The sequence below is a fragment of the Phyllobates terribilis genome, unplaced genomic scaffold, assembly GCF_046119375.1.
Source record: "Phyllobates terribilis strain yellow unplaced genomic scaffold, ASM4611937v1 Scaffold_6__1_contigs__length_29720123, whole genome shotgun sequence".
Taxonomy (NCBI): domain Eukaryota; kingdom Metazoa; phylum Chordata; class Amphibia; order Anura; family Dendrobatidae; genus Phyllobates; species Phyllobates terribilis.
In genome coordinates, this window is record NW_027362766.1 from 8,368,089 (window position 1) to 8,393,471 (window position 25,383).

General features: G+C 51.1%; 1 protein-coding gene and 1 long non-coding RNA gene across 5 annotated transcripts in view; one reads left to right on the forward strand and one right to left on the reverse strand.

Annotated features, from left to right (window-relative positions):
* Positions 1–1,636: 1,636 nt before the first annotated feature.
* Positions 1,637–9,781, reverse strand: LOC141152719 (uncharacterized). Its single transcript, XR_012247139.1, has 2 exons — positions 9,331–9,781; positions 1,637–2,160 (listed from the first exon to the last, which is right to left on the reverse strand). It is a non-coding gene; the product is annotated as an uncharacterized lncRNA (long non-coding RNA).
* Positions 3,371–25,383, forward strand: part of LOC141152717 (FAD synthase-like) — a 36,152-nt gene continuing 14,139 nt past the window's right edge. For 2 of the 4 annotated variants that reach the window (XM_073637326.1, XM_073637329.1), the window contains exons 1-5: positions 3,371–3,442; positions 9,387–9,597; positions 23,778–24,537; positions 24,724–24,871; positions 24,942–25,040. In XM_073637326.1, the coding sequence (XP_073493427.1) occupies positions 9,418–9,597; positions 23,778–24,537; positions 24,724–24,871; positions 24,942–25,040 (1,187 nt within the window). In that variant the 5' untranslated portion in view covers positions 3,371–3,442; positions 9,387–9,417. Of the gene's footprint in view, positions 3,443–9,355; positions 9,598–9,661; positions 9,798–23,777; positions 24,538–24,723; positions 24,872–24,941; positions 25,041–25,383 lie in introns of those variants that run through there. The other 2 variants (XM_073637327.1, XM_073637328.1) reach the window with 2 other exon arrangements.

Genomic DNA, 25,383 nt, shown 5'->3' on the forward strand with positions numbered 1-25,383 from the left:
CCTCCACTTTGCTTCGAAATTTAGACAGTGTTCCCATGTAGCGTAAATGCTGCGTATTTTTTGCACAAAAACTCTGCTGTGTTTAACTGTCCAAGCAAAGTGGATGTGATTTCATGAGAACTGCGCCGCTATTAGAGCTCAACAAACAGTATTTTGCATTATTTATAAGTTAGTATTTCTAGGCTTCTCTCTCCACCTGTTCTTACAGGTGTTCTTCCTTTCCCATTCCTTTCCTTACATTTCCCATTCCTTGTCTTCCCCTCCTACCTCTTAAATGTTTTATATATAAGGTATCTTTTTTTGTGTATCATAACTCCTTTCCCTTGCCTATCCAGTACTTCCCAATCTTTTTCATTTCCCTTCTATCCCTTTAATTTTTTCTTTTCACATTTTCCTTAATAAACCATATTTTTCCTTCCAACTTTTCATCCTTAACCCTTTATTTTACCTATATCTTTCATCCCTTTAAATTGTGCTTTTACTTTGTTCTTGTTTACTTCTAGATTACTGTGTAATTATTATACGTTTACCCCCTTTTTCTACTGTGACAGGGTCACTGGTGTTACATGTGAGGGGAGGTATGTTTCACTACGGCTGCTAGCCTGTGTGAACTGCACCTACAACTTTTCTCCAGCATGTTATGTGTTGGGGGTGTAATTACCATTGTGAAGGGAGTGGTTTTGTGTGAATGGCATAGAGATCGGGTGGGAAGTCATTTACCCTATCTCCCCTCAGGGTGTAACTGCGCAAGGTTAAATGCTCAGTTACCATTTTTTTCCTCTGGTCTAATCTGGAGGAAGAAGTCTCCAGACTGTGTTGTGGAAGCTCGAGAGCTCCACAGAAGGACTTTGCCTGAACGGCTTGAGGTACCGAGAGTGGGCAGAACCCGCTCACATATGGACTGTGCTATACTTTGTTTTTGTTTCCTGTTATCCCGGAGAGGACGTGTTTATTTTGTAAAAACTGTGGTTTTCGCTGTAGAATAAACCCACTGGAAGTTAACCTGAGACGTGTGTCCTGTGTCTGCCTCTGTGAGAGCCGAGCAAGTCGCTTTACCCCACTACATTACTGTGAATTTATAATTCGTCTCCCCCTTTTTCTATATTACTGTGTATTTATATGTATCCCCCTTTTTCTATATTACTGTGTATTAATAAACCGTCTCCCCCTTTTTCTATATTACTGTGTATTAATAAACCGTCTCCCCCTTTTTCTATATTACTGTGTATTGATAATATGCCCCCCCTTTTTCTATATTACTGTGTATTTATAAAACGTCTCCCCCCTTTTTCTATATCACTGTGTATTTATAATAAGTCTCCCCCTTTTTCTATATTACTGTGTATTTATAATAAGTCTCCCCCTTTTTCTATATTACTGTGTATTTATAATAAGTCTCCCCCTTTTTCTATACTACTGTGTATTAATAAACCGTCTCCCCCTTTTTCTATATTACTGTGTATTGATAATATGCCCCCCCCCTTTTTCTTTACCCCATTTATGTAAAAAAATCCTTTATAAAAACTACTTTAACAAAAAAGGCGCCCGCTGTGCGCCCAAGGACTCTGCTGGACTGTGCGAATTTGGTGCTTTTCTTTCAATCTTGTCTTCTATGTGGAGCCTAAAAAAACGCATGTAAAAAACTGCAGATACTTTATTAAGTGCAGAATCAAAGATTTTCTGTGCTAAAAAAAAAAAACACGGCTTCACATCTGCACCAAAAACACATCAAAAAAGGGGGAAAAACTGTTAGTGTAGTTTGGTGCAGAAAGCAAACTTCTGCAGAGTGTGAACACGGTCTTACAGACACTAAAAAGCCAGATGTCATATAAAGAGGCTACATAAAGATGAGAAAGTTCTGGCGACTGACTGAATGAAGGAACAAAAAAATAATCCACAACTAGAGATGAGCCGGACGCACAGATGACGTCGCTCCAGCCCGGGGGGGATCAGAAGCCGCCGGGGACACCGGAGGGTAAGAGATTTGCGGCCCCCTCCAGCCACCAGGGACCACTGACCAGAGAGCCAGGAATCCATCCGCTCATCTCTAGTCCCAACTGTCCCAGATACAGAGGACAGTCCTGGATTCGGTTCTACAACCTGCAGTCTATGGAGTCTGCTGAATGCTCCTCATTACCAGCGTCCCTCTGACAACTCCTCCTGCCAGGACAGAAAAAAAAGGTAAGTGGGTGTGGATTGGTTTGTGGCCAAAATTTTGCCAAGGCGCGCCAAGCACACCGCATGATCAGTTCCTCTTTCTGTTATTCAAAACGTGGCAGGTATGTCCCACAACCCCACCAGGACAGCACCCCACAACCTCTCCAGCACAACACCCTACAACAACACCAGCAGCTCTCCAGCACAGCACCCTACGACCTCTCCAGCACAGCTCCCCAAAATCTCACCGGTACAGCACCCCACAACCACATCGGCAGCTCTCCAGCACAGAACCCCACAACCTCAGCACCCCACAACCTCTCCAGCACAACACCCTACAACATCACCAGTAGCTCTCCAGCACAGCTCCCCATGACCTCTCCAGCACAGCTCCCCACGACCTCTCCAGCACAGCTCCCCACGACAGCACCCCACAACCTCTCCAGCACAGCTTCCCACGACAGCACCCCACAACCTCTCCAGCACAGCTTCCCACGACAGCACCCCACAACCTCTCCAGCACAGAGTCCCACAACCTCTCCAGCACAGCACCCCAGAACAGCAACCCACGACCTCCCAAGCACAGCACCCCACAACCTCTCCAGCACAATTACCCACGACCACACCCCACAACCTCTCCAGCACAGCTTCCCACAACACCACCCCACCAGCACAGAACCCCAAAACCTCTCCAGCACAGCTCCCCAAAATCTCACCAGTACAGCACCCCACAACCACAGCAGCAGCTCTCCAGCACAGCACCCCACAACCTCTCCAGCACAGCTCCCCACAACCACAGCAGCAGCTCTCCAGCACAGCACCCCACAACCTCTCCAGCACAGCTCCCCAAAATCTCACCAGTACAGCACCCCACAACCACAGCAGCAGCTCTCCAGCACAGCACCCCACAACCTCTCCAGCACAGCACCCAATGACCTCTGCAGCACCCCACAACCTCTCCAGCACAGCTCCCCACAACCACACCAGCAGCTCTCCAGCACAGAACTCCACAACCTCTCCGACAGCACCCCACAACCTCTCCAGCACTGCAGACCACACATTCACTTTGGTGCGATGTTCGCTTTTGCGGGTGTAATATAAGTAGCAGAAGCCGGAACCTTCCACGAGCGCAGCCTTTTCCCGGGGATCATTTAAATTAACACAGTGGAAATCTGAGGCGGGGCTTATACTGAGTGACAGTCAACTGAACCAATCAGTTAACTATGGGGGCGTGGCCTGTGTGACAACGGGAAGCATCATCTGCTCCAAAGCTTCCCGGAAATAGGTGAGGAAAACGTGCAGTATACGGAGCGGTGCCCACGTCAAACTTCCTGTATACCGCCCTGTGCACCATACACCGCCCTATACACTATATACTGACTGTATACCGCCCTGTATACTGCCCTATACACTATATACTGACTGTATACCGCCCTGTACACCATATACCGCCCTATACACTATATACTGACTGTATACCGCCCTGTATACTGCCCTGTACACTATATACTGACTGTATACCGCCCTATACACTATATACTGACTGTATACTGCCCTGTACACTATATACTGACTGTATACTGCTCAATACACTATATACTGACTGTATACTGCCCTATACACTATATACTGACTGTATACCGCCCTGTACACTATATACTGACTGTATACTGCCCTATACACTATATACTGACTGTATACCGCCCTGTACACTATATACTGACTGTATACTGCCCTATACACTATATACTGACTGTATACCGCCCTGTACACTGTATACTGCCCTGTACACTATATACTGACTGTATACCGCCCTGTACACCATATACCGCCCTATACACTATATACTGACTGTATACCGCCCTGTATACTGCCCTGTACACTATATACTGACTGTATACCGCCCTGTGCACCATACACCGCCCTATACACTATATACTGACTGTATACCACCCTGTACACTGTATACTGCCCTGTACACTATATACTGACTGTATACTGCCCTGTACACCATATACCGCCCTATACACTATATACTGACTGTATACCGCCCTGTGCACCATACACCGCCCTATACACTATATACTGACTGTATACCGCCCTGTACACTATATACTGACTGTATACTGACTGTATACCGCCCTGTACACTGTATACTGCCCTATACACTATATACTGACTGTATACCGCCCTGTGCACCATACACCGCCCTATACACTATATACTGACTGTATACCGCCCTGTACACCATATACCGCCCTATATACTGACTGTATACCGCCCTGTACACTGTATACTGCCCTGTACACTATATACTGACTGTATACCGCCCTGTACACTGTATACTGCCCTGTACACTATATACTGACTGTATACCGCCCTGTACACCATATACCGCCCTATACACTATATACTGACTGTATACCGCCCTGTGCACCATACACCGCCCTATACACTATATACTGACTGTATACCGCCCTGTACACCATATACCGCCCTATATACTGACTGTATACCGCCCTGTACACTGTATACTGCCCTATACACTATATACTGACTGTATACCGCCCTGTACACCATATACCGCCCTATACACTATATACTGACTGTATACCGCCCTGTGCACCATACACCGCCCTATACACTATATACTGACTGTATACCGCCCTGTACACCATATACCGCCCTATACACTATATACTGACTGTATACTGCCCTGTACACTGTATACTGCCCTGTACACTATATACCGCCCTGTATACTGCCCTGTACACTGCCCTGTACACTATATACTGACTGTATACCGCCCTGTACACCATATACCGCCCTATACTGACTGTATACCGCCCTGTACACTGTATACTGCCCTGTACACTATATACTGACTGTATACCGCCCTGTACACCATATACCGCCCTATACACTATATACTGACTGTATACCGCCCTGTGCACCATACACCGCCCTATACACTATATACTGACTGTATACCGCCCTGTACACCATATACCGCCCTATACACCATATACTGACTGTATACCGCCCTGTACACTGTATACTGCCCTGTACACTATATACTGACTGTATACCGCCCTGTACACTGTATACTGCCCTGTACACTATATACTGACTGTATACCGCCCTGTACACCATATACCGCCCTATACACTATATACTGACTGTATACCGCCATGTACACCATATACCGCCCTATACACTGTATACCGCCCTGTACACCATATACCGCCCTGTACACCATATACCGCCCTATACACTATATACTGACTGTATACCGCCCTGTACACTGTATACTGCCCTGTACACTATATACTGACTGTATACCGCCCTGTACACCATACACCGCCCTATACACTATATACTGACTGTATACCGCCCTGTACACCATATACCGCCCTATACACTATATACTGACTGTATACCGCCCTGTACACTATATACTGACTGTATACTGCCCTGTACACTATATACTGACTGTATACTGCCCTGTACACTATATACTGACTGTATACCTTCCTGTACACTATATACTGACTGTATACTGCCCTGTACACTATATACTGACTGTATACTGCCCTATACACTATATACTGACTATATACTGACTGTATACAGCGCTGTACACTATATACTGACTGTATACCGCCCTGTACACTATATACTGACTGTATACTGCTCTATACACTATATACTGACTGTATACTGCCCTATACACTATATACTGACTGTATACCGCCCTGTACACTATATACTGACTGTATACAGCGCTGTACACTATATACTGACTGTATACCGCCCTGTACACTATATACTGACTGTATACTGCCCTGTACACTATATACTGACTGTATACCAGCCCTATACACTATATACTGACTGTATACCGCCCTGTACACTATATACTGACTGTATAATGCCCTATACACTATATACTGACTGTATACTGCCCTATACACTATATACTGACTGTATACTGCTCTATACACTATATACTGACTGTATACTGCCCTGTACACTATATACTGACTGTATACCAGCCCTATACACTATATACTGACTGTATACTGCCGTGTACACTATATACTGACTGTATACTGCCCTGTACACTATATACTGACTGTATACTGCTCTGTACACTATATACTGACTGTATACTGCTCTATACACTATATACTGACTGTATACTGCCCTGTACACTATATACTGACTGTATACTGCTCTGTACACTATACTGACTGTATACTGCCCTGTACACTATATACTGACTGTATACCGCCCTGTACACTATATACTGACTGTATACCGCCCTGTACACTATATACTGACTGTATACTGCTCAATACACTATATACTGACTGTATACTGCTCTATACACTATATACTGACTGTATACTGCCCTGTACACTATATACTGACTGTATACTGCCCTGTACACTATATACTGACTGTATACTGCTCAATGCACTATATACTGACTGTATACTGCTCTATACACTATATACTGACTGTATACTGCCCTGTACACTATATACTGACTGTATACTGCCCTGTACACTATATACTGACTGTATACTGCTCAATACACTATATACTGACTGTATACCGCCCTGTACACTATATACTGACTGTATACTGCTCAATACACTATATACTGACTGTATACTGCTCTATACACTATATACTGACTGTATACTGCCCTGTACACTATATACTGACTGTATGCTGCTCAATGCACTATATACTGACTGTATACTGCTCTATACACTATATACTGACTGTATACTGCCCTGTACACTATATACTGACTGTATACTGCTCAATACACTATATACTGACTGTATACCGCCCTGTACACTATATACTGACTGTATACTGCTCAATACACTATATACTGACTGTATACTGCTCTATACACTATATACTGACTGTATACTGCTCAATGCACTATATACTGACTGTATACTGCCCTGTACACTATATACTGACTGTATACCACCCCTGTACGCTGTACACTGATTGTATACTGCCCTGTACACTATATACTGACTGTATACTGCCCTATACACTATATACTGACTGTATACTGCTCTATACACTATATACTGACTGTATACTGCCCTGTACACTATATACTGACTGTATACTGCCCTATACACTATATACTGACTGTATACTGCTCTATACACTATATACTGACTGTATACCGCCCTGTACACTATATACTGACTGTATACTGCTCTATACACTATATACTGACTGTATACTGCTCTATACACTATATACTGACTGTATACACTATATACTGACTGTATACTGCTCTATACACTATATACTGACTGTATACTGCCCTGTACACTATATACTGACTGTATACCACCCCTGTACGCTGTACACTGATTGTATACTGCCCTGTACACTATATACTGACTGTATACTGCCCTATACACTATATACTGACTGTATACTGCTCTATACACTATATACTGACTGTATACTGCCCTGTACACTATATACTGACTGTATACTGCCCTATACACTATATACTGACTGTATACTGCTCTATACACTATATACTGACTGTATACCGCCCTGTACACTATATACTGACTGTATACTGCTCTATACACTATATACTGACTGTATACTGCTCTATACACTATATACTGACTGTCTACCGCCCCTGTACACTATATACTGACTGTATACTGCCCTATACACTATATACTGACTGTATACTGCTCTATACACTATATACTGACTGTATACCGCCCTGTACACTATATACTGACTGTATACTGCTCTATACACTATATACTGACTGTATACTGCTCTATACACTATATACTGACTGTATACTGCCCTGTACACTATATACTGACTGTATACTGCCCTATACACTATATACTGACTGTATACTGCTCTATACACTATATACTGACTGTATACCGCCCTGTACACTATATACTGACTGTATACTGCTCTATACACTATATACTGACTGTATACTGCTCTATACACTATATACTGACTGTATACCGCCCCTGTACGCTGTACACTGATTGTATACCGCCCCTGTACGCTGTACACTGATTGTATACCGCCCCTGTACGCTGTACACTGATTGTATACCACCCCTGTACGCTGTATACTGACTGTATACCGCCCTGTACACTATATACTGACTGTATACCGCCCTGTACACTATATACTGACTGTATACTGCTCTATACACTATATACTGACTGTATACTGCTCTATACACTATATACTGACTGTCTACCGCCCCTGTACACTATATACTGACTGTATACTGCCCTATACACTATATACTGACTGTATACTGCTCTATACACTATATACTGACTGTATACCGCCCTGTACACTATATACTGACTGTATACTGCTCTATACACTATATACTGACTGTATACTGCTCTATACACTATATACTGACTGTATACTGCCCTGTACACTATATACTGACTGTATACTGCCCTATACACTATATACTGACTGTATACTGCTCTATACACTATATACTGACTGTATACCGCCCTGTACACTATATACTGACTGTATACTGCTCTATACACTATATACTGACTGTATACTGCTCTATACACTATATACTGACTGTATACCGCCCCTGTACGCTGTACACTGATTGTATACCGCCCCTGTACGCTGTACACTGATTGTATACCGCCCCTGTACGCTGTACACTGATTGTATACCACCCCTGTACGCTGTATACTGACTGTATACCGCCCTGTACACTATATACTGACTGTATACCACCCCTGTACGCTGTACACTGATTGTATACCACCCCTGTACGCTGTATACTGACTGTATACCGCCCTGTACACTATATACTGACTGTATACCACCCCTGTACGCTGTACACTGATTGTATACCACCCCTGTACGCTGTATACTGACTGTATACCGCCCTGTACACTATATACTGATTGTATACCGCCCCTGTACGCTGTACACTGATTGTATACCGCCCCTGTACGCTGTACACTGATTGTATACCGCCCCTGTACGCTGTACACTGATTGTATACCGCCCCTGTGTACTTCACCTGCACATTTTTACATTATTTTCCCCTGTACGGTATATACTTGTAGCTGGTGATGAAGGGGTTACCTCCGCCCTTCCCCGCCTCGGGACCTTTGTTCTTTAGCTCTTGTCTCTCTTTCCAGGGGCCCATTGTGGTGAGTTAATCGGTGGCTTATGTGGGGCTGCGGGGGTCTGCGGCTCAGCAGAGAGGTCTACCGGTTGGGTCGGGTGCAGGCTCATCTTATCATGTCCTCTAGCAACTTCTGCCGGCCCTCGATCTCAGCGGAGGGCACATCGCCTGACAATGGGGCTGTCACCGCTGGCATCATCATCATCGGGGATGAGATCCTGAAGGTGAGTGCCTATCCTGCGAGCTGCAGTCACGTGTCACCCCTTCCTCCGCCCCGGGCAATAACATGAGAGGCCCAGGGTCCGAGTTACTGAGACAGTCCAGAGGGTGGAGTGCCCCTGAGCCTGGAGATAAGGGAGCCGAGAGGAGCTCCGCCGTTCATGACCACTGCTCTGTGCACAACCGCCAAGAGTGACATGTCAAGGTGAGGAGACTTTTAAGCCGCAATGCTCCTCTGGGAAATATGCAAATTGTCTCTTTAGAGAGGAAGATGACTAGAACTCTAGTGCAACCTATAGGAAGTAGCAATCCTAAAAGTCAATATCGACCCTTTAACAAGCCTTGTCACATGACTTAGGATAAAAGCCAAAACCATAATCTCAATTTGGAGACCCTGTGTTTCGTGATACTGCCCCGAAACACAGGAGCATTGCAGCTTAAAAGTCTCCTCACCTTGACATGCTTAACTTGTCACTCTCCGCAAGGAGAAACATTACCCCTTGGATACCGGTCTGACACCTCTCACCAGGCTAAACCATATCTCACACTTTGAACTGTCGAGGGGAAATACCCCGAAAAACAGTATCCGCACATTGAGATTATGGTTCTGGCTTTTATCCAAAGTCATGTGATAAGGCTCGTTAAAGGGGCGATATTGACTTTTAGGATTGCTACTTCCTGGCAGGCAGGGACAGCTGGCCGGTGAACAATCCAAAAACCTTTATTAGGACTGGGACAATGTTCCACCAAAACGTAGATATGGCTCCTCAGAGTCTACAATGTGGCCGCACCAGAGGGGACAAATCCAGAGGCGCCACCCGGTAATCTGACGCCAAGGAAAATGCAAAAGGTCTTAGCCTCGTTCCTCAAATCCAACAGGGTGGGAAGACCTCACAATCCCACATGGCAACTGATCTCCAATCTCCATACATGGCAGCAGGACCTGGCCGCGGCAACACATCCTAGCCCTTCACAAGACACACCAACAACCAACCAAACGTGTCTTATTATTCTCCCACTCTTGGGATCAGCCCCCTAGTTGGACAGAGATTTTCACACCCATCTCCTTAACCATAGCTCGAAGGATGAAGAAGTTTCCAGAAGCCGAGCCACCAGCATGTCTACAGTGCTGCGCACCAGGGAAGCTCTCCTCATCTAGAGCCCACCGCACCACGTGCTCTCCTCATTTAGAGCCCACCGCACCACATGCTATCCTCATCTAGAGCCCACCGCACCACATGCTCTCCTCATCTAGTGCCCACCGCACCACGTGCTCTCCTCATCTAGAGCCCACCGCACCACATGCTATTCTCATCTAGAACCCACCGCACCACGTGCTCTCCTCATCTAGAGCCCACCGCACCACGTGCTCTCCTCATCTAGAGCCCACCGCACCACGTGCTCTCCTCATCTAGAGCCCACCGCACCACGTGCTCTCCTCATCTAGAGCCCACCGCACCACGTGCTCTCCTCATCTAGAGCTCCCTGCACCACGTGCTCTCCTCATCTAGTGCCCACCGCACCACGTGCTCTCCTCATCTAGAGCTCCCTGCACCACGTGCTCTCCTCATCTAGAGCCTGTCGCACCACGTGCTCTCCTCATCTAGAGCTCGCTGCACCACGTGCTCTCCTCATCTAGAGCCTGTCGCACCACGTGCTCTCCTCATCTAGAGCTCCCTGCACTACGTGCTCTCCTCATCTAGAGCCTGTCGCACCACGTGCTCTCCTCATCTAGAGCTCCCTGCACCACGTGCTCTCCTCATCTAGAGCCTGTCGCACCACGTGCTCTCCTCATCTAGAGCTCCCTGCACCACGTGCTCTCCTCATCTAGAGCCTGTCGCACCACGTGCTCTCCTCATCTAGAGCCCACCGCACCACGTGCTCTCCTCATCTAGAGCCCACCGCACCACGTGCTCTCCTCATCTAGAGCTCGCTGCACCACGTGCTCTCCTCATCTAGAGCCCGCCGCACCACGTGCTCTCCTCATCTAGAGCTCGCTGCACCACGTGCTCTCCTCATCTAGAGCTCGCTGCACCACGTGCTCTCCTCATCTAGAGCCCGCCGCACCACGTGCTCTCCTCATCTAGAGCCCGCCGCACCACGTGCTCTCCTCATCTAGAGCCCACCGCACCACGTGCTCTCCTCATCTAGAGCTCGCTGCACCACGTGCTCTCCTCATCTAGAGCTCGCTGCACCACGTGCTCTCCTCATCTAGAGCCCGCCGCACCACGTGCTCTCCTCATCTAGAGCCCGCCGCACCACGTGCTCTCCTCATCTAGAGCCCGCCGCACCACGTGCTCTCCTCATCTAGAGCCCGCCGCACCACGTGCTCTCCTCATCTAGAGCCCGCCGCACCACGTGCTCTCCTCATCTAGAGCCCGCCGCACCACGTGCTCTCCTCATCTAGAGCCCGCCGCACCACGTGCTCTCCTCATCTAGAGCTCGCTGCACCACGTGCTCTCCTCATCTAGAGCCCACCGCTCCACGTGCTCTCCTCATCTAGAGCCCACCGCTCCACGTGCTCTCCTCATCTAGAGCCCACCGCACCACGTGCTCTCCTCATCTAGAGCCCACCGCTCCACGTGCTGTACTCATCTAGAGCCCACCGCTCCACGTGCTCTCCTCATCTAGAGCCCACCGCTCCACGTGCTGTACTCATCTAGAGCCCACCGCCCCCCCTTATCTAGAGCCTGCCGCACCATGTACTCCCCTCATCTACAGCCAATCTTTCCACGCGCTCCCCTCATCTAGAGCCCACAAGTCACCTAATCTACAGCCCACCGCTCCCCTCATCTACAGCCCACCGCTCCCCTCATCTACAGCCCACCGCTTGTCACGTGTGTGTCAGATGTGACAGACAGTCGTCCTGCAGTTGGTTACAGGAGATCTCTTCGGTTGGCATTACTGACACTTTCTTAGAATCTGTCTTACTTTAGGACCCAGCAGCTACCTCCCTTCCTTCTCTAATTAACACCCTTGCCTGGGTGTTTAAATACTTTGTTTGCTATAGGAAGAAGTCGGTGATATTCACATATTTCCCTGTGAAGGCTTGGAGCTATTGCTGTCTGCTTACATCCTCATTGGTGTTTTGAGGATCTTTGGTGTAATCTCTCTGAAGTCGGCACAAGCAAAGTCATTTCCCCCCTTGTTTGTCTCTCCTTGCTGTCTTTAGTTGTTAGTAGGGACTGACTAGTGTTCATCCCCTCCTTCCCTAGCCAGGGCCTAGCTCTAGGGAGATACAGGGTTTTAGGTTCCTGTGCGGCGATTGGTGAGGAACCAATATAGGGACGATAAGGGAGACAGGGTGATATCAGATCAACCTAGAAGGTCTCCACTCCCCCTTTCTCTAGAGTCTGGGCTCCCTTGCCCTCATCCCTTCGTGTTGCACTTAGTCTTTCCCAAACCTTGCATGACATTATCACCGGTCTTGCACATTTAGAGAGAAAAAAACCCTGACACTTGGGTTTAATTGTGTGTTTTGGGTTTCTTTCAGGTGTGTTTTCTTTTTGGAATGACTCAGCCCTTAGAAGCCCATTTAGTGAGGGTCTTACTGAAAGGTTGAGAGATGCCTTGGCTGTATATGAAACCCCTCAGTCCTTGGAGACTGCGATGCTGTTGGCCATACGTCTTGATAGATGCCTTCGGGATAGACGGGTGAGACCACCTTCTCCGGGGCCTTCTTGTCGGGGTTATGTACCTCTGCCGGGGGAGCGGTCTGGCGGTGAACCAGTACCGGGGGAGGTGGAGGAACCCATGCAGTTAGGGGGTGCCTCTACATCATACATTTCGTGGACATTCGCAAGAAAAAAGGCGTATGTTTGTTTTTTTGTGGGAAAAAGGGACATTTTATTGGGGTCTGTCCTTCGATTCCTAAGCAAAAGGAGACTCGATTAACCCTTGGTAGTCTGAAGTTGGATAAGCAAGCGGTGCATTTATCGCCAACCTGCAGTCCCCGCTTTGTCCTGTCAGCAGAGGTGGTGCTAGAGAGCAAAACCGAGAAAATTTCTGTGTTTGTTGACCGTGGAGCTGGAGTCAGCATGGTGGATGCGGAGTTTGTGAAAACTCATGGTCTTGCTTGCTGTACTTTAGCTAAGCCTATTCCCATCCTCGCCATCGACTCAACCATTTGCACAAAAACATTAACTCAGATGGTACATATTGTAAAACTGAGGGTGGGGTCAGTTCATTGTGAAATAATCCCTTGCTATGTCTTTGACAATCTTCCCACACCTATTATTTGGGGTATTCCTTGGCTGTTGGTGGATTGGCAAACCGGGGAGATCATTGAATGGGGAGATTACTGCCATGAGTACTGTTTAGATAGTTCCCTTGCTACTGTCTCTACAGAAATATTACCTGCTTTTCTGTCTGGTTTTGAGGACGTTTTTTCTGAGAGGGGGTGTCAGGATTTGCCGCCTCATCGTTCTTATGACTGTCCTATTAACCTGACCCCCGGAGCTAAACTACCAAAGTCCAGACTGTATAATCTTTCTGGCCCTGAGAGAAAAGCCATAAATGATTTCATTGCGGAAAGTCTGGAGAAGGGACATATCAAACCCTCATCTTCACCCGTGGTGGCAGAGTTCTTTGTGAAGAAAAAAGATGGCGGTCTACGTCCCTGTTTAGATTTCCAGGAATTAAATCAAATTACCATCCGTGATCCATACCCTCTTCCTCTGATTCCTGATTTATTCAGCCAGGTTGTGGGAGCTAAGGTATTCTTCAAGCTGGATTTAAGGGGGGCTTACAATCTGGTGAGAATCAGAGAAGGGTCAAGAATGGAAGACGGCGTTCAATACCCTGGAAGGACACTTCGAGACTCTGGTTATGCCTTTCAGTTTGACCAATTCACCTGCAGTATTCCAGCATATCATAAATTATATTTTCCATTATTTGGTGGGGAGGTTTGTGGTGGTCTATCTGGATGATATTTTGGTTTACTCATTGATTTGGAGACACATCGGGGGCATGTTAAGCAGGTGCTCCAGATATTAAGGGATACCAAAACTATATGCCAAACTAGAAAAATGTGTTGTAGCCGTTCAGGAGGTGCAGTTTTTGGGGTACTTGTTGTCACCTTCGGGTTTTCGGATGGATCCGGAGAAGATCCGTGCAGTCCTTGACAGGGAACGTACCGAGAACCTGAAGGCTCTGCAATGTTTTCTGGGTTTTACTAATTTTTACTGGAAATTCATTCAAAATTACTCAGTAATCGTGAAACCCCTTACTGACATGACTAGGAAGGGTCTGATTTTACCAAATGGTCGGAGGCCTCCCTCCAGGCTTTTTCTTCCTTAAAGAATCATTTTGCCACTGCCCCTATACTCAGTCAACCCGATGTTTCTCAGCCCTTTATTGTGGAGGTTGATGCGTCAGATGTTGGGATTGGGGCTGTGTTGTCTCAGGATCCATTCCCTAGTAAATGGCGTCCATGCACCTTCTTTTCTAAAAAATTGTCTTCGGCTGAGAGAAATTATGACGTGGGTAATAGGGAACTATTGGTGATCAAATTGGCGTTCGAAGAATGGCGACATTGGTTGGAGGGGGTTGTCCATCCTATTACTGACCATAAGAACCTGTCATATCTCCAGTCGGCTAAACGTCTCAACCCTAGGCAAGCCAGATGGTCCCTGTTTTTTACTGGGTTCAATTTTGTTGTCACTTTTCGTCCAGGGGTCAAAAACGTCAAGGCTGCTGCTTTATCCCAGAGCTTCCCTGGTGGTGGTGACCATGAGAACCCTGCCCCAAAATTACAGAAGGGGGTAGTCATTTCGGCATTATACCCTGACCTGGAGGGAGAGGTGTTGGAGGCTCAGGGGGACGCCTCTGCCTCCTGCCCTTCAGGAAGGTTCTTTGTACCATCTAATCTGCGCTGCAAAGTAATTAAGGAAAATCATAATTCTGTGCTTGCTGGGCATCCAGGTGGTAAGGCCACCGCAGACCTCCTCTCTCGGCTTTTTTGGTGGCCGGGGTTGCATCAGGATGTGATTGAACACATAGCTGCTTGTAGTATTTGCGTTCTTTCTAAGGTTTCGCATACCCGTCTGGTACTCTTCTTCCGCTACCTATCCCTAGTAGACCATGGACACACTTGTCCATGGATTTTATTACTGACCTACCCGTATCTGCAGGCAAAACGGTGGTTTTGGTGGTAGTAGATAGGTTCAGTAAAATGGTTCACTTTACCTGCACTTTCAAATGCCAAGACACTTGCTCAGATGTTCATAAATGAGATTGTGAAGCTTCACGGGGTTCCCTCCGATGTGGTGTCAGATCGGGGGACCCAGCTTGTTTCCAAGTTCTGGAAAGCATTCTGTTCTCGACTGGGGTTGCAGCTGTCCTTTTCCTCTGCCTTCCACCCTCAGTCGAATTGACAGACCGAGTGGGTCAATGAGAACTTGGAGACCTACCTCAGGTGTTTCGTCTCCAAAATTCAGGAGGATTGGGCATCCTACCTACCGCTGGCAGAATTTGCCATTAATAATCATCGACAAGAATCCACTGGCAGGTCACCGTTCTTCGGTGCATACGGTTATCACCCACAGTTTGGTACCTTTAGTTGGGGAGGAGATTCAGGGGTTCCTGAGGAGGAAGGTTTTGCTTCGTCACTCTCCTTAGTGTGGCGGAAGGTTCAGAGTAATTTAAAGATCATGGGAGACCGGTATAAACGTATGGCTGACAGAAAACGCTTGCCAGGTCCGGACCTGAATGTGAATGACTTTGGTTGTCTACAAGAAATATCAAGTTGAAAGTTCCTTCTTGGAACTGGGACTTGGTTTATTGGTCCCTATAAAATAACCGCCGTCATTAACCCAGCAGCGTTTCGTCTTGAGCTTCCTCAGGCCCTTAAGGTCCACAATGTTTTCCACAGGTCCTTACTCAAGAAGTATGTGGAACCTCTTGAGCCCTCACCCCTACCGCTGCCCCCAATGATGGTTGATGGTAATCTGGAGTTTCAGATTTCGAGGACTGTAGATTCTCGTCTCCCAACATCATTTCCTACAATACTTGGGGCACTGGAAGGGTTATGGTCCAGAAGAGGGAATGTGGGTTTCAGCATCAGAGGTGAACACTCCCAGGCTGGTTCGTTCATTTCACACCTCTTATCTTGAGAAACCTTGTCCTGAGTGTCCGGAGGCCCCTCGTAGAGGGGAGGGGGTACTGACACGGGTGTGTCAGATGTGACAGACAGTCGCCCTGCATTTGGCTGCAGGAGATCTTTGTTTGGCACCGTTCCGCACGCTCTCCTCAACTACAGCCCACCACTCCCCTCATCTACAACCCACCGCTCCGTGCGCTCTCCTCATATAGAGCCCACCGCTTCCCTCATCTAAAGCCCACCGCTCCATGCTCTCTTCTCAACTACAGCCCACTGCTACAACTCATCTACAGTCCACTGCTCCGTGCGCTCCCCTCATCTACAGCCCACCGCTCCATGCGCTCTCCTCATCTAGAGCCCACAACTAACCTCATCTACAGCCCATCACTCCCCTCATCTACAATCCATTCTTCCCCACACTCCCCCATCTACAGCCCTCTGCGCAATCCCCTCATCTAGAGCCCACCACCCCGCACACTCCCCTAATCTAGAGCCCACCGCTCCGCACACTTTCCTCATTCCCAGCTCCATCCGCTCCCCTTATCTAGAGCCCGCCACACCACGCGGTCTTTTCGTTCCCACCGCCGCGCACTCCCCTCATCTAGAGTTCACCTCTCCACGAGCTCCACTCACCTAGAGCCCACCGCTCCGCACGCTCTCCTCATCTACAGCCCACCGTTCTGCGTGCTCTTTTCATTTACAGCTCACCTCTCCCCTCATCTATAGCCCACCACTCTGCGTGCTCTCCTCAACTACCGCCCACCGCTCCCCTTCTCTGCAGCCCACCACTCCGTGTACTCCCATTATCTACAGCCCATCTCTCCGCACGCTCCACTCATCTAGAGCCCACCACTCCAGGCGCTCGCCTCATTTGCAGCCCACCGCTCCTCCTCTGCCCTGGGCTCCCCTCATCTAGAGCCCACCAGTTTTCACTCTCCCCTCATCTGGAGCCCACCGCTCCCCTCATCTATAGCCCAGCTCTCCGCGCGCTCTCCTTATTTAGAGCCCACCACTCCACTCATCTACAGCCCACCGTTCTGCGCGCTCTGCTCATCTGGAGCCCTCCGCTCTGCATGCTCTCCTCATTTACAGCCCACTGCTCCGCGCGCTTTCCTCATATAGAACCCACCAATCCCCTCATCTGGAGTCCACTGCTCTGCGCTCTCCTTTCACCTGCAGCCCACCACTCCACACGCTGTCCTCATCTACAGCCCACCGCCCCGTGCGCTCCCCTCATCTAGAGCCCGCCATCCGCATGCTCCCCTTATGTAGAGCCCACCACTCTCATCTAGAGCCTACAACTCTGCACGCTCCCACTCATCTAAAGCTTGCCACTGCCTTCATCTGGAGCCCTCCGCTCTGCATGCTCTCCTCATTTACAGCCCACCGCTCCGCGCGCTCTCCTCATATAGAACCCACCAATCCCCTCATCTGGAGCTCACTGCTCTGCGCGCTCCCCTCATCTACAGCCCACCACTCCACACGCTGTCCTCATCTACAGCCCACCGCCCCGTGCGCTCCCCTCATCTAGAGCCCGCCATCCACATGCTCCCCTCATGTAGAGCCCACCACTCTCATCTAGAGCCTACAACTCTGCACGCTCCCTCTCATCTAGAGCTCGCCACTGCCTTCATCTAGAGCCCTCCGTTGCTCTCATCTACAGCCCACCGCTCCGCGCATTCTCCCCATCTAGAGCCCACCATTCTGCGTGCCCTTTTCATCTACAGCTCACCGCTCCCCTCATCTACAGCCTACCTCTCCCCTCATCTATAGCCCACCACTCTGCATGCTGTCCTCAATTACAGCCCACCGCTCCCCTTATCTACTGCCCATCTTTCTGCGCGCTCCCCTCATCTAGAGCCCACCACTCCAGGCGCTCTCCTCATCTGCAGCCCACCGCTCCACGCGCTCTCCTCTTATAGAGCCCTGGGCTCCCCTCATCTAGAACCCACCACTCCGCGTACCCCCCTCATCTGGAGCCCACCGCTCCGCGCGCTCTCCTTATATAGAGCCCACCACTCCACTCATCTACAGCCCACCGTTCTGCGCGCTCTCCTCGTCTGGAGCCCACCGCTCTGCATGCTCTCCTCATTTACAGCCCACCGCTCCACACACTCTCCTCATATAGAACCCACCACTCCCCTCATCTGGAACCCACTGCTCTGCGCTCTCCCCTCATCTACAGCCCACCGCTCTCCTCATCTGGATCCCACCATTCTGCGCACTCTCCTCATCTACGGCCCACCGTTTTGCGCTTTCCCCTCATCTACAGCCCACCACCCGCGCTCTCTCCTTAGATAGAACCCACCGCTCCCCTCATCTACAGCCCACCATTCTGCGCGCTCTCCTCATCTGGAGCCCACCGCGCTGCGTGCTCTCCTCATCTACAGCCCACCGTTCTACGCGCTGTCCTCATCTACAGCCCACCGTTCCGCTCATTCCCCTCATCTACAGCCCACCGCTCTGCAGACTCTCCTCGTATAGAGCCCACCGCTACCGTCATCTATAGCTCACCACTCCGCGCGCTGTCCTCATCTACAGCCCACCGCTCCGTGTACTCCCCTCATCTAGAGCCCGCCATCCACATGCTCCCCTCATGTAGAGCCCACCACTCTCGTGTAGAGCCTACAACTCTGCATGCTCCCTGTCATCTAGAGCTCGCCGCTCCCTTCATCTAGAGCCCTCCGTTGCTCTCATCTACGGCCCACCGCTCCCCTCTTCTACAGCCCACCGCTCCGCGTGCTCCCCTCTTCTACAGCCCAATGCTCCGCGCGCTCCCCTCTTCTACAACCCACCGCTCCGCGCGCTCCCCTCATCTACAGCCCACTGCTCCACATCCTCCCGTCATCTAGAGCCTGCCACTCCACACGCTCCCCTCATCTACGGCCCACCGCTCCCCTCATCTACAGCCCACCTCCCCGCGTGCTCCCCTCTTCTACAACCCACCGCTCCGTTTGCTCCCCTCATCTACAGCCCATCGCTCCACATGCTCTTCTCATCTAGAGCCCACCGCTTTGCGAACTCAACTAGAGCCCACCGCTCCCTGTGTTACCCTCATCTAGAGCCCACCGCTCCCTGCATTCTCCTCATCTAGAGCCCACCGCTCCCCTCTGCTAGAACCCAGCGCTCCCCTTATCAAGAGCCCACCACTCCCCTCATCTAGAACCCAATTCTCCTCTCATCTAGAACCCGCCGCTCCCTGCGCTTCCCTCATCTTCAGTATGCCGCACCACGTGCTCCACTCATCTAGAACCCACCAATCCATGCGCTCCCCTCATCTAAAGCCCACCGCTCCACGTGCTCCTTTTATCTACAGCCCACCGCTTCACGCGCTCACCTCACCTAAAGCCTGCCGCAACACATACTCCCCTCATCTAGAGCCCACCAGTTCAGGCGCTCCACTTATCTAGACCCCTCCGCTCCGCGCACTCCCTCCGTTAACAGTTCCACACGCTCCCATATCTAGAGCCCATGGCACCACACACTCCCCTTATCTAGAGGCCATTGCTCCACGTGCTCTGCTTATCTAGAGCCCCTCGCTCCATACGCTCCCCTTATCTAGACCCTGCTGCACCACACGCTCTCCTTGTTCCCAGCCTTACGCGCTCCCCTCATCTAGAGCCTGCCGCATCTCGCTCCCCTCATCTAGATCCCGCTGCACCATGCGCTCCCCTCATCTAGAGCCCGCCGCACCTCCCTCCCCTCATCTATATCCTGCGGCACCATGCGCTCCCCTCATATAGACCCTGCTGCTCCACAATCTCCCCTCATTCCCAGCCCCATGCGCTCCCCTCATCTAGAGCCTGCTGCATCTCACTACCCTCATCTAGAGCCCGCCGCACCTCGCTCCCCTCATCTAGAGCCCGCCGCACCTCCCTCCCCTCATCTAGATCCCTCTGCACCATGCGCTCCCCTCATATAGACCCTGCTGCTCCACAATCTCCCCTCATTCCCAGCCCCATGCGCTCCCCTCATCTAGAGCCTGCTGCATCTCACTACCCTCATCTAGACCCTGCCGCACCACACGCTCCCCTCATCTAGAGCCCGCCGCACCTCCCTCCCCTCATCTAGACCCTGCTGCTCCACAATCTCCCCTCGTTCCCAGCCCCACGCGCTCCCCTCATCTAGAGCCCGCCGCACCTCCCTCCCCTCATCTAGATCCCTCTGCACCATGCGCTCCCCTCATATAGAGCCTGCTGCTCCACAATCTCCCCTCGTTCCCAGCCCCACGCGCTCCCCTCATCTAGAGCCTGCTGCATCTCACTACCCTCATCTAGAGCCCGCCGCACCTCGCTCCCCTCATCTAGAGCCCGCCGCACCTCGCTCCCCTCATCTAGACCCTGCTTCTCCACAATCTCCCCTCGTTCCCAGCCCCACGCGCTCCCCTCATCTAGAGCCCGCCGCACCTCGCTCCCCTCATCTAGACCCTGCTGCTCCACAATCTCCCCTCATTCCCAGCCCCATGCGCTCCCCTCATCTAGAGCCCGCCGCACCTCCCTCCCCTCATCTATATCCTGCGGCACCATGCGCTCCCCTCATATAGAGCCTGCTGCTCCACAATCTCCCCTCATTCCCAGCCCCACGCGCTCCCCTCATCTAGAGCCCACCGCACCTCGCTCCCCTCATCTAGAGCCCGCCGCACCTCGCTCCCCTCATCTAGAGCCCGCCGCACCTCGCTCCCCTCATCTAGAGCCCGCCGCACCTCGCTCCCCTCATCTAGACCCTGCTGCACCACACGCTCCCCTCGTTCCCAGCCCCATGCGCTCCCCTCATCTAGAGTCCGCCGCACCTCCCTCCCCTCATCTACATCCCGCTGCACCATGCACTCCCCTCATATAGAGCCTGCTGCTCCACAATCTCCCCTCGTTCCCAGCTCCACACTCTCCCCTTACCCAGAGCCCACTGCTCCATGTGATCCCCCCTCATTCCCTGCTCCATGCACTCCCCTTATTTAGAGCCCACCGCATCACACTCCTCATTCCCAACACCACGGCCTCCATTATCTAGAGTCCGCCGCTCCACATGCACAGCTTATCTAGAGCCCCCCGCTCTGCGCACTCCCCTCGTTAATAGCCATAAGCGCTCTCCTTATCTAGAGTCCACCACTCTTCGTGCTCCCCTTATTTTCATCCCGCACGCTCCCCTCATTCCCAGCTCTACGTGCTCCCCTCATCTAGATCCCGGTTTATCACGCGCTCCCCTTATGTAGAGCCCACCGCACCACACGCTTCCTTCGTTCCCAGCTCCACGTGCTCCCGTTATCTAGACCCCTCCGCACCATGCACTTCCCTCATTCCCAGCTCTTCTCATTTAGAGCCCACCGCACCACACGCTCCTCTCGTTCCCTGCACCACGTGCCCCCTTATCTAGAGCCTACCGCACCACACTACATGGTCCCTGCGTTCCCAGCTCCACGCGCTCCCCTCATCTAGAGCCCACCACACGCTCCGGTCATCTAGAGCCCTCTGCACCACGCGCTCCCTTTATTTAGAGCCTGCCGCAACAGGCGCACCAGGCGCTCCCCTCATCTAGAGCCCAACACACCACATGCTCCTCTCGTTCCCAGCACCAATCGCTCCTTATCTAGAGCCCACTGCACCACGCTACATGGTCCCTGCATTCCCAGCTCCACACACTCCGGTCATCTAGAGCCCTCGGCACCGCGCTCTCCCTTTATTTAGAGCCCACCGCACCAGGCGCTCCCCTCATCTAGAGCCCGCTGCACCTCGCTCTCCCCTCATCTAGAGTCTGCCGCTCCACAATCTTCCCTCGTTCCCAGCTCCACGGTCTCCCCTTACCCAGAGCCCACCGCTGCACGTGCTCCCCTCATGTAGAGCCCACCGCTCCCCTCGTTCCCAGCTCCATGCACTCTTCTTATCTAGAGCCTGCTGCTCCTCGCTCTCACCTCGTTCACAGCTCCACGCGCACCCCTCATCTAGAGCCCACCGCTCCCCTCGTTCCCAGCTCCATGCACTCTTCTTATCTAGAGCCTGCTGCTCCTCGCTCTCACCTCGTTCACAGCTCCACGCGCACCCCTCATCTAGAGCCCACCGCTCCCCTCGTTCCCAGCTCCATGCACTCTTCTTATCTAGAGCCTGCTGCTCCTCGCTCTCACCTCGTTCACAGCTCCACGCGCACCCCTCATCTAGAGCCCGCCGCACCACGTGCTGCCCTCATCTAGAGCACACTGCACTATGCGCTTCCCTTATCTAGAGCCCATCACTTTACATGGTCCCTGCGTTCTCAGCTCCACGCACTTCCCTCATCTAGAGCCCACCGCTCCCCTCGTTCGCAGCTCAACGCCTTCCCTATCATGCAAGGTGTGTGAAAGACACAAAGGAAGGGGGAAAGGGAGCCCAGACTCTTGGAAAAGGGGGGATTGGAGACCTCCTAGGCTGATCTGATATCACCCTGTCTTCACCAACGTCCCTGTATTGGTTCCTCACCAATCACCGCACACGAACCTAAACCCTGTATTTCTCTAGAGCTTGGCCCTGGATAGGAAAGGGGGGGGGTGAACACTAGTCGATCTCCACCACTAACGACTAAAGACAACAAGGGAAACAAACACGAGGGAAAGTAGCTTAGGTTTAGCCGACTTCAGAGAGATAACTGCAAGCATCCTCCTAGCACCACAGAGGAAGATAGCAGTCTGAGAGCTGCAAGCCTTCACAAGGAAACATGTGAGTATCACCGGCACCTTCCTGCTGCAAAGTGAAACTATTTAAACACCCAGGCCAGGGTGTCAATTAGCAGGAAGGAGGTAGCCGCTGGGTCCTAGAGTGAAACTGCTAAGAAGGTGTCTGTAATGCCAAACGAAGAGATCTTCTGCAACCAACTGCAGGGCGACTGTCTATCACATCGGAGACACCCGTGACAAGACCCTCCCGCACCACATGCTCTCCCTTAGTTTCCAGATTCACACTTTCCTCTTGTTCCCAGCTCCAAGCGCTCCCTTCGCCCCCGTCTCCCTGTGTGACCCTGACGTTATTTCCTGGAAGCCGGGCTGAGCTTTGCGCGCTGCTGTTCTACCGATGAGAAATGTCACCCCTTTTCTCTCCTTTCTTCTGTACTCACTTGATTTAGGGCCACACTCAGGACACTAACTCCTACTTCATGTGTAAGAAGCTTCGTTCTATCGGGGTCCGGGTGAGCAGGATTTCGGTTATCCCGGATGACGTGGACATCATAGCCCGGGAGATTTCGGCGTTTTCCTCCCTCTACACCTACGTCCTGACCTCCGGTGGGATTGGCCCCACACACGATGATGTTACCTTCGAGGCTGTAGCTAAGGCTTTTGGAGAGGGGGTCTTCCCGCACCCGGATCTGGTCTCCCTCGTGCAGAAGTTCTTCGGGAAGTCGGAGGCCTGGTGCCCTGAAATGAAGCTGGCGCGGATCCCTGTCTCCTCCAAGCTGAACTACGGCACGGACAAGCGCACCGGCGACTGCTTCAAGTACCCGCTGATCAGCGTGCACAACGTCTATGTCTTCCCCGGCATCCCTTCCCTGATGGAGCGCGCTCTGGAGGGCCTGGACCACCTCTTCCGTAACGACAAGACGCACTTCTACTGCCGCGAGATCTTCGTCAATGCTGATGAGTTGTCCATCACCCCCGTCCTGGAGGAAGCCAACACCTGCTACCGTAGGCACGTCAGCCTCGGCTCCTACCCTGACTGGGGCAACAATTACTACCGGGTGCAGCTGACCCTGGACTCCGACTCAGAGCCGCATCTGGAGGAGGCCTACAACTTCCTAATCCAGCGCCTTCCTCCCGGAGTGCTGGTGCCTTTTGTCAGAGACCCAGTGTCCAAGGCGGCGGCAGAGGTGTACCAGCTGGCGCAGTCAGGTAGGTGTACCCCACCCTGGCTGTTATATATACCCCCCATCCAAACTGTTAAAGTCCTGCGACCCACTGACAGCAAGCACAGATCTTGAAGGTAGAGCAAATAGTCTGTAGAAATGTTGGTAGTGCTTCTGATTGAGCTTGGTGGGCCGGTGGTCTCTGCTCTGTTAACCCTTTCTGTGTGGACAGGGTCTCCTCTTGGAGGGAAGGTTCAGGCTGCGCTGCAGACGGTGGAGCACTCACTGGATCAGTTCAGTCTGGAGAATATGTGCGTGGCGTTCAATGGTGGCAAGGACTGCACCGCGCTGCTGCACCTGTACCACGCCGCCGTGCAGAGGTGAGAGGGAAGCCGAGCGGGAGGACAGGGAGACTCCCCAGGAGCTCACCCAGCTCTGCTTCATCTGCAGGCGCTATCCGGAGCATAGGGACAAGCTGCAGGCTCTGTACATCCGCATTGTGCCGGCCTTCCCAGAGATGGAGCAATTCATGCAGGACATCACCAAACGGTCAGTGCACGGGAGTCATCAAACCGCCACACACCATCGTGGCTGACTAGAGCTGTGTTGTGGTGTGTGTTAGCAGAGCTATGTTGCGCTCCATGTTGCTGCTGCGTGTTGCTGGTGCTGTGCTGCATGTTGCTGGTGCTGTGCTGTGTGGTACTGTGCGTTACTGGTGCTGTGTTGTGTGCTCCTGGTGCTGTGCTGTGTGTTACTGGTGCTGTGTTGTGTGCTCCTGGTGCTGTGCTGTGTGTTACTGGTGCTGTGTTTCTGGTGCTGTGCTGCGTGTTGCTAGTGCTGTGCCGCGTGTTGCTGGTGCTGTGCCGCGCTGTGCTGCGTGTTGCTGTGCTGC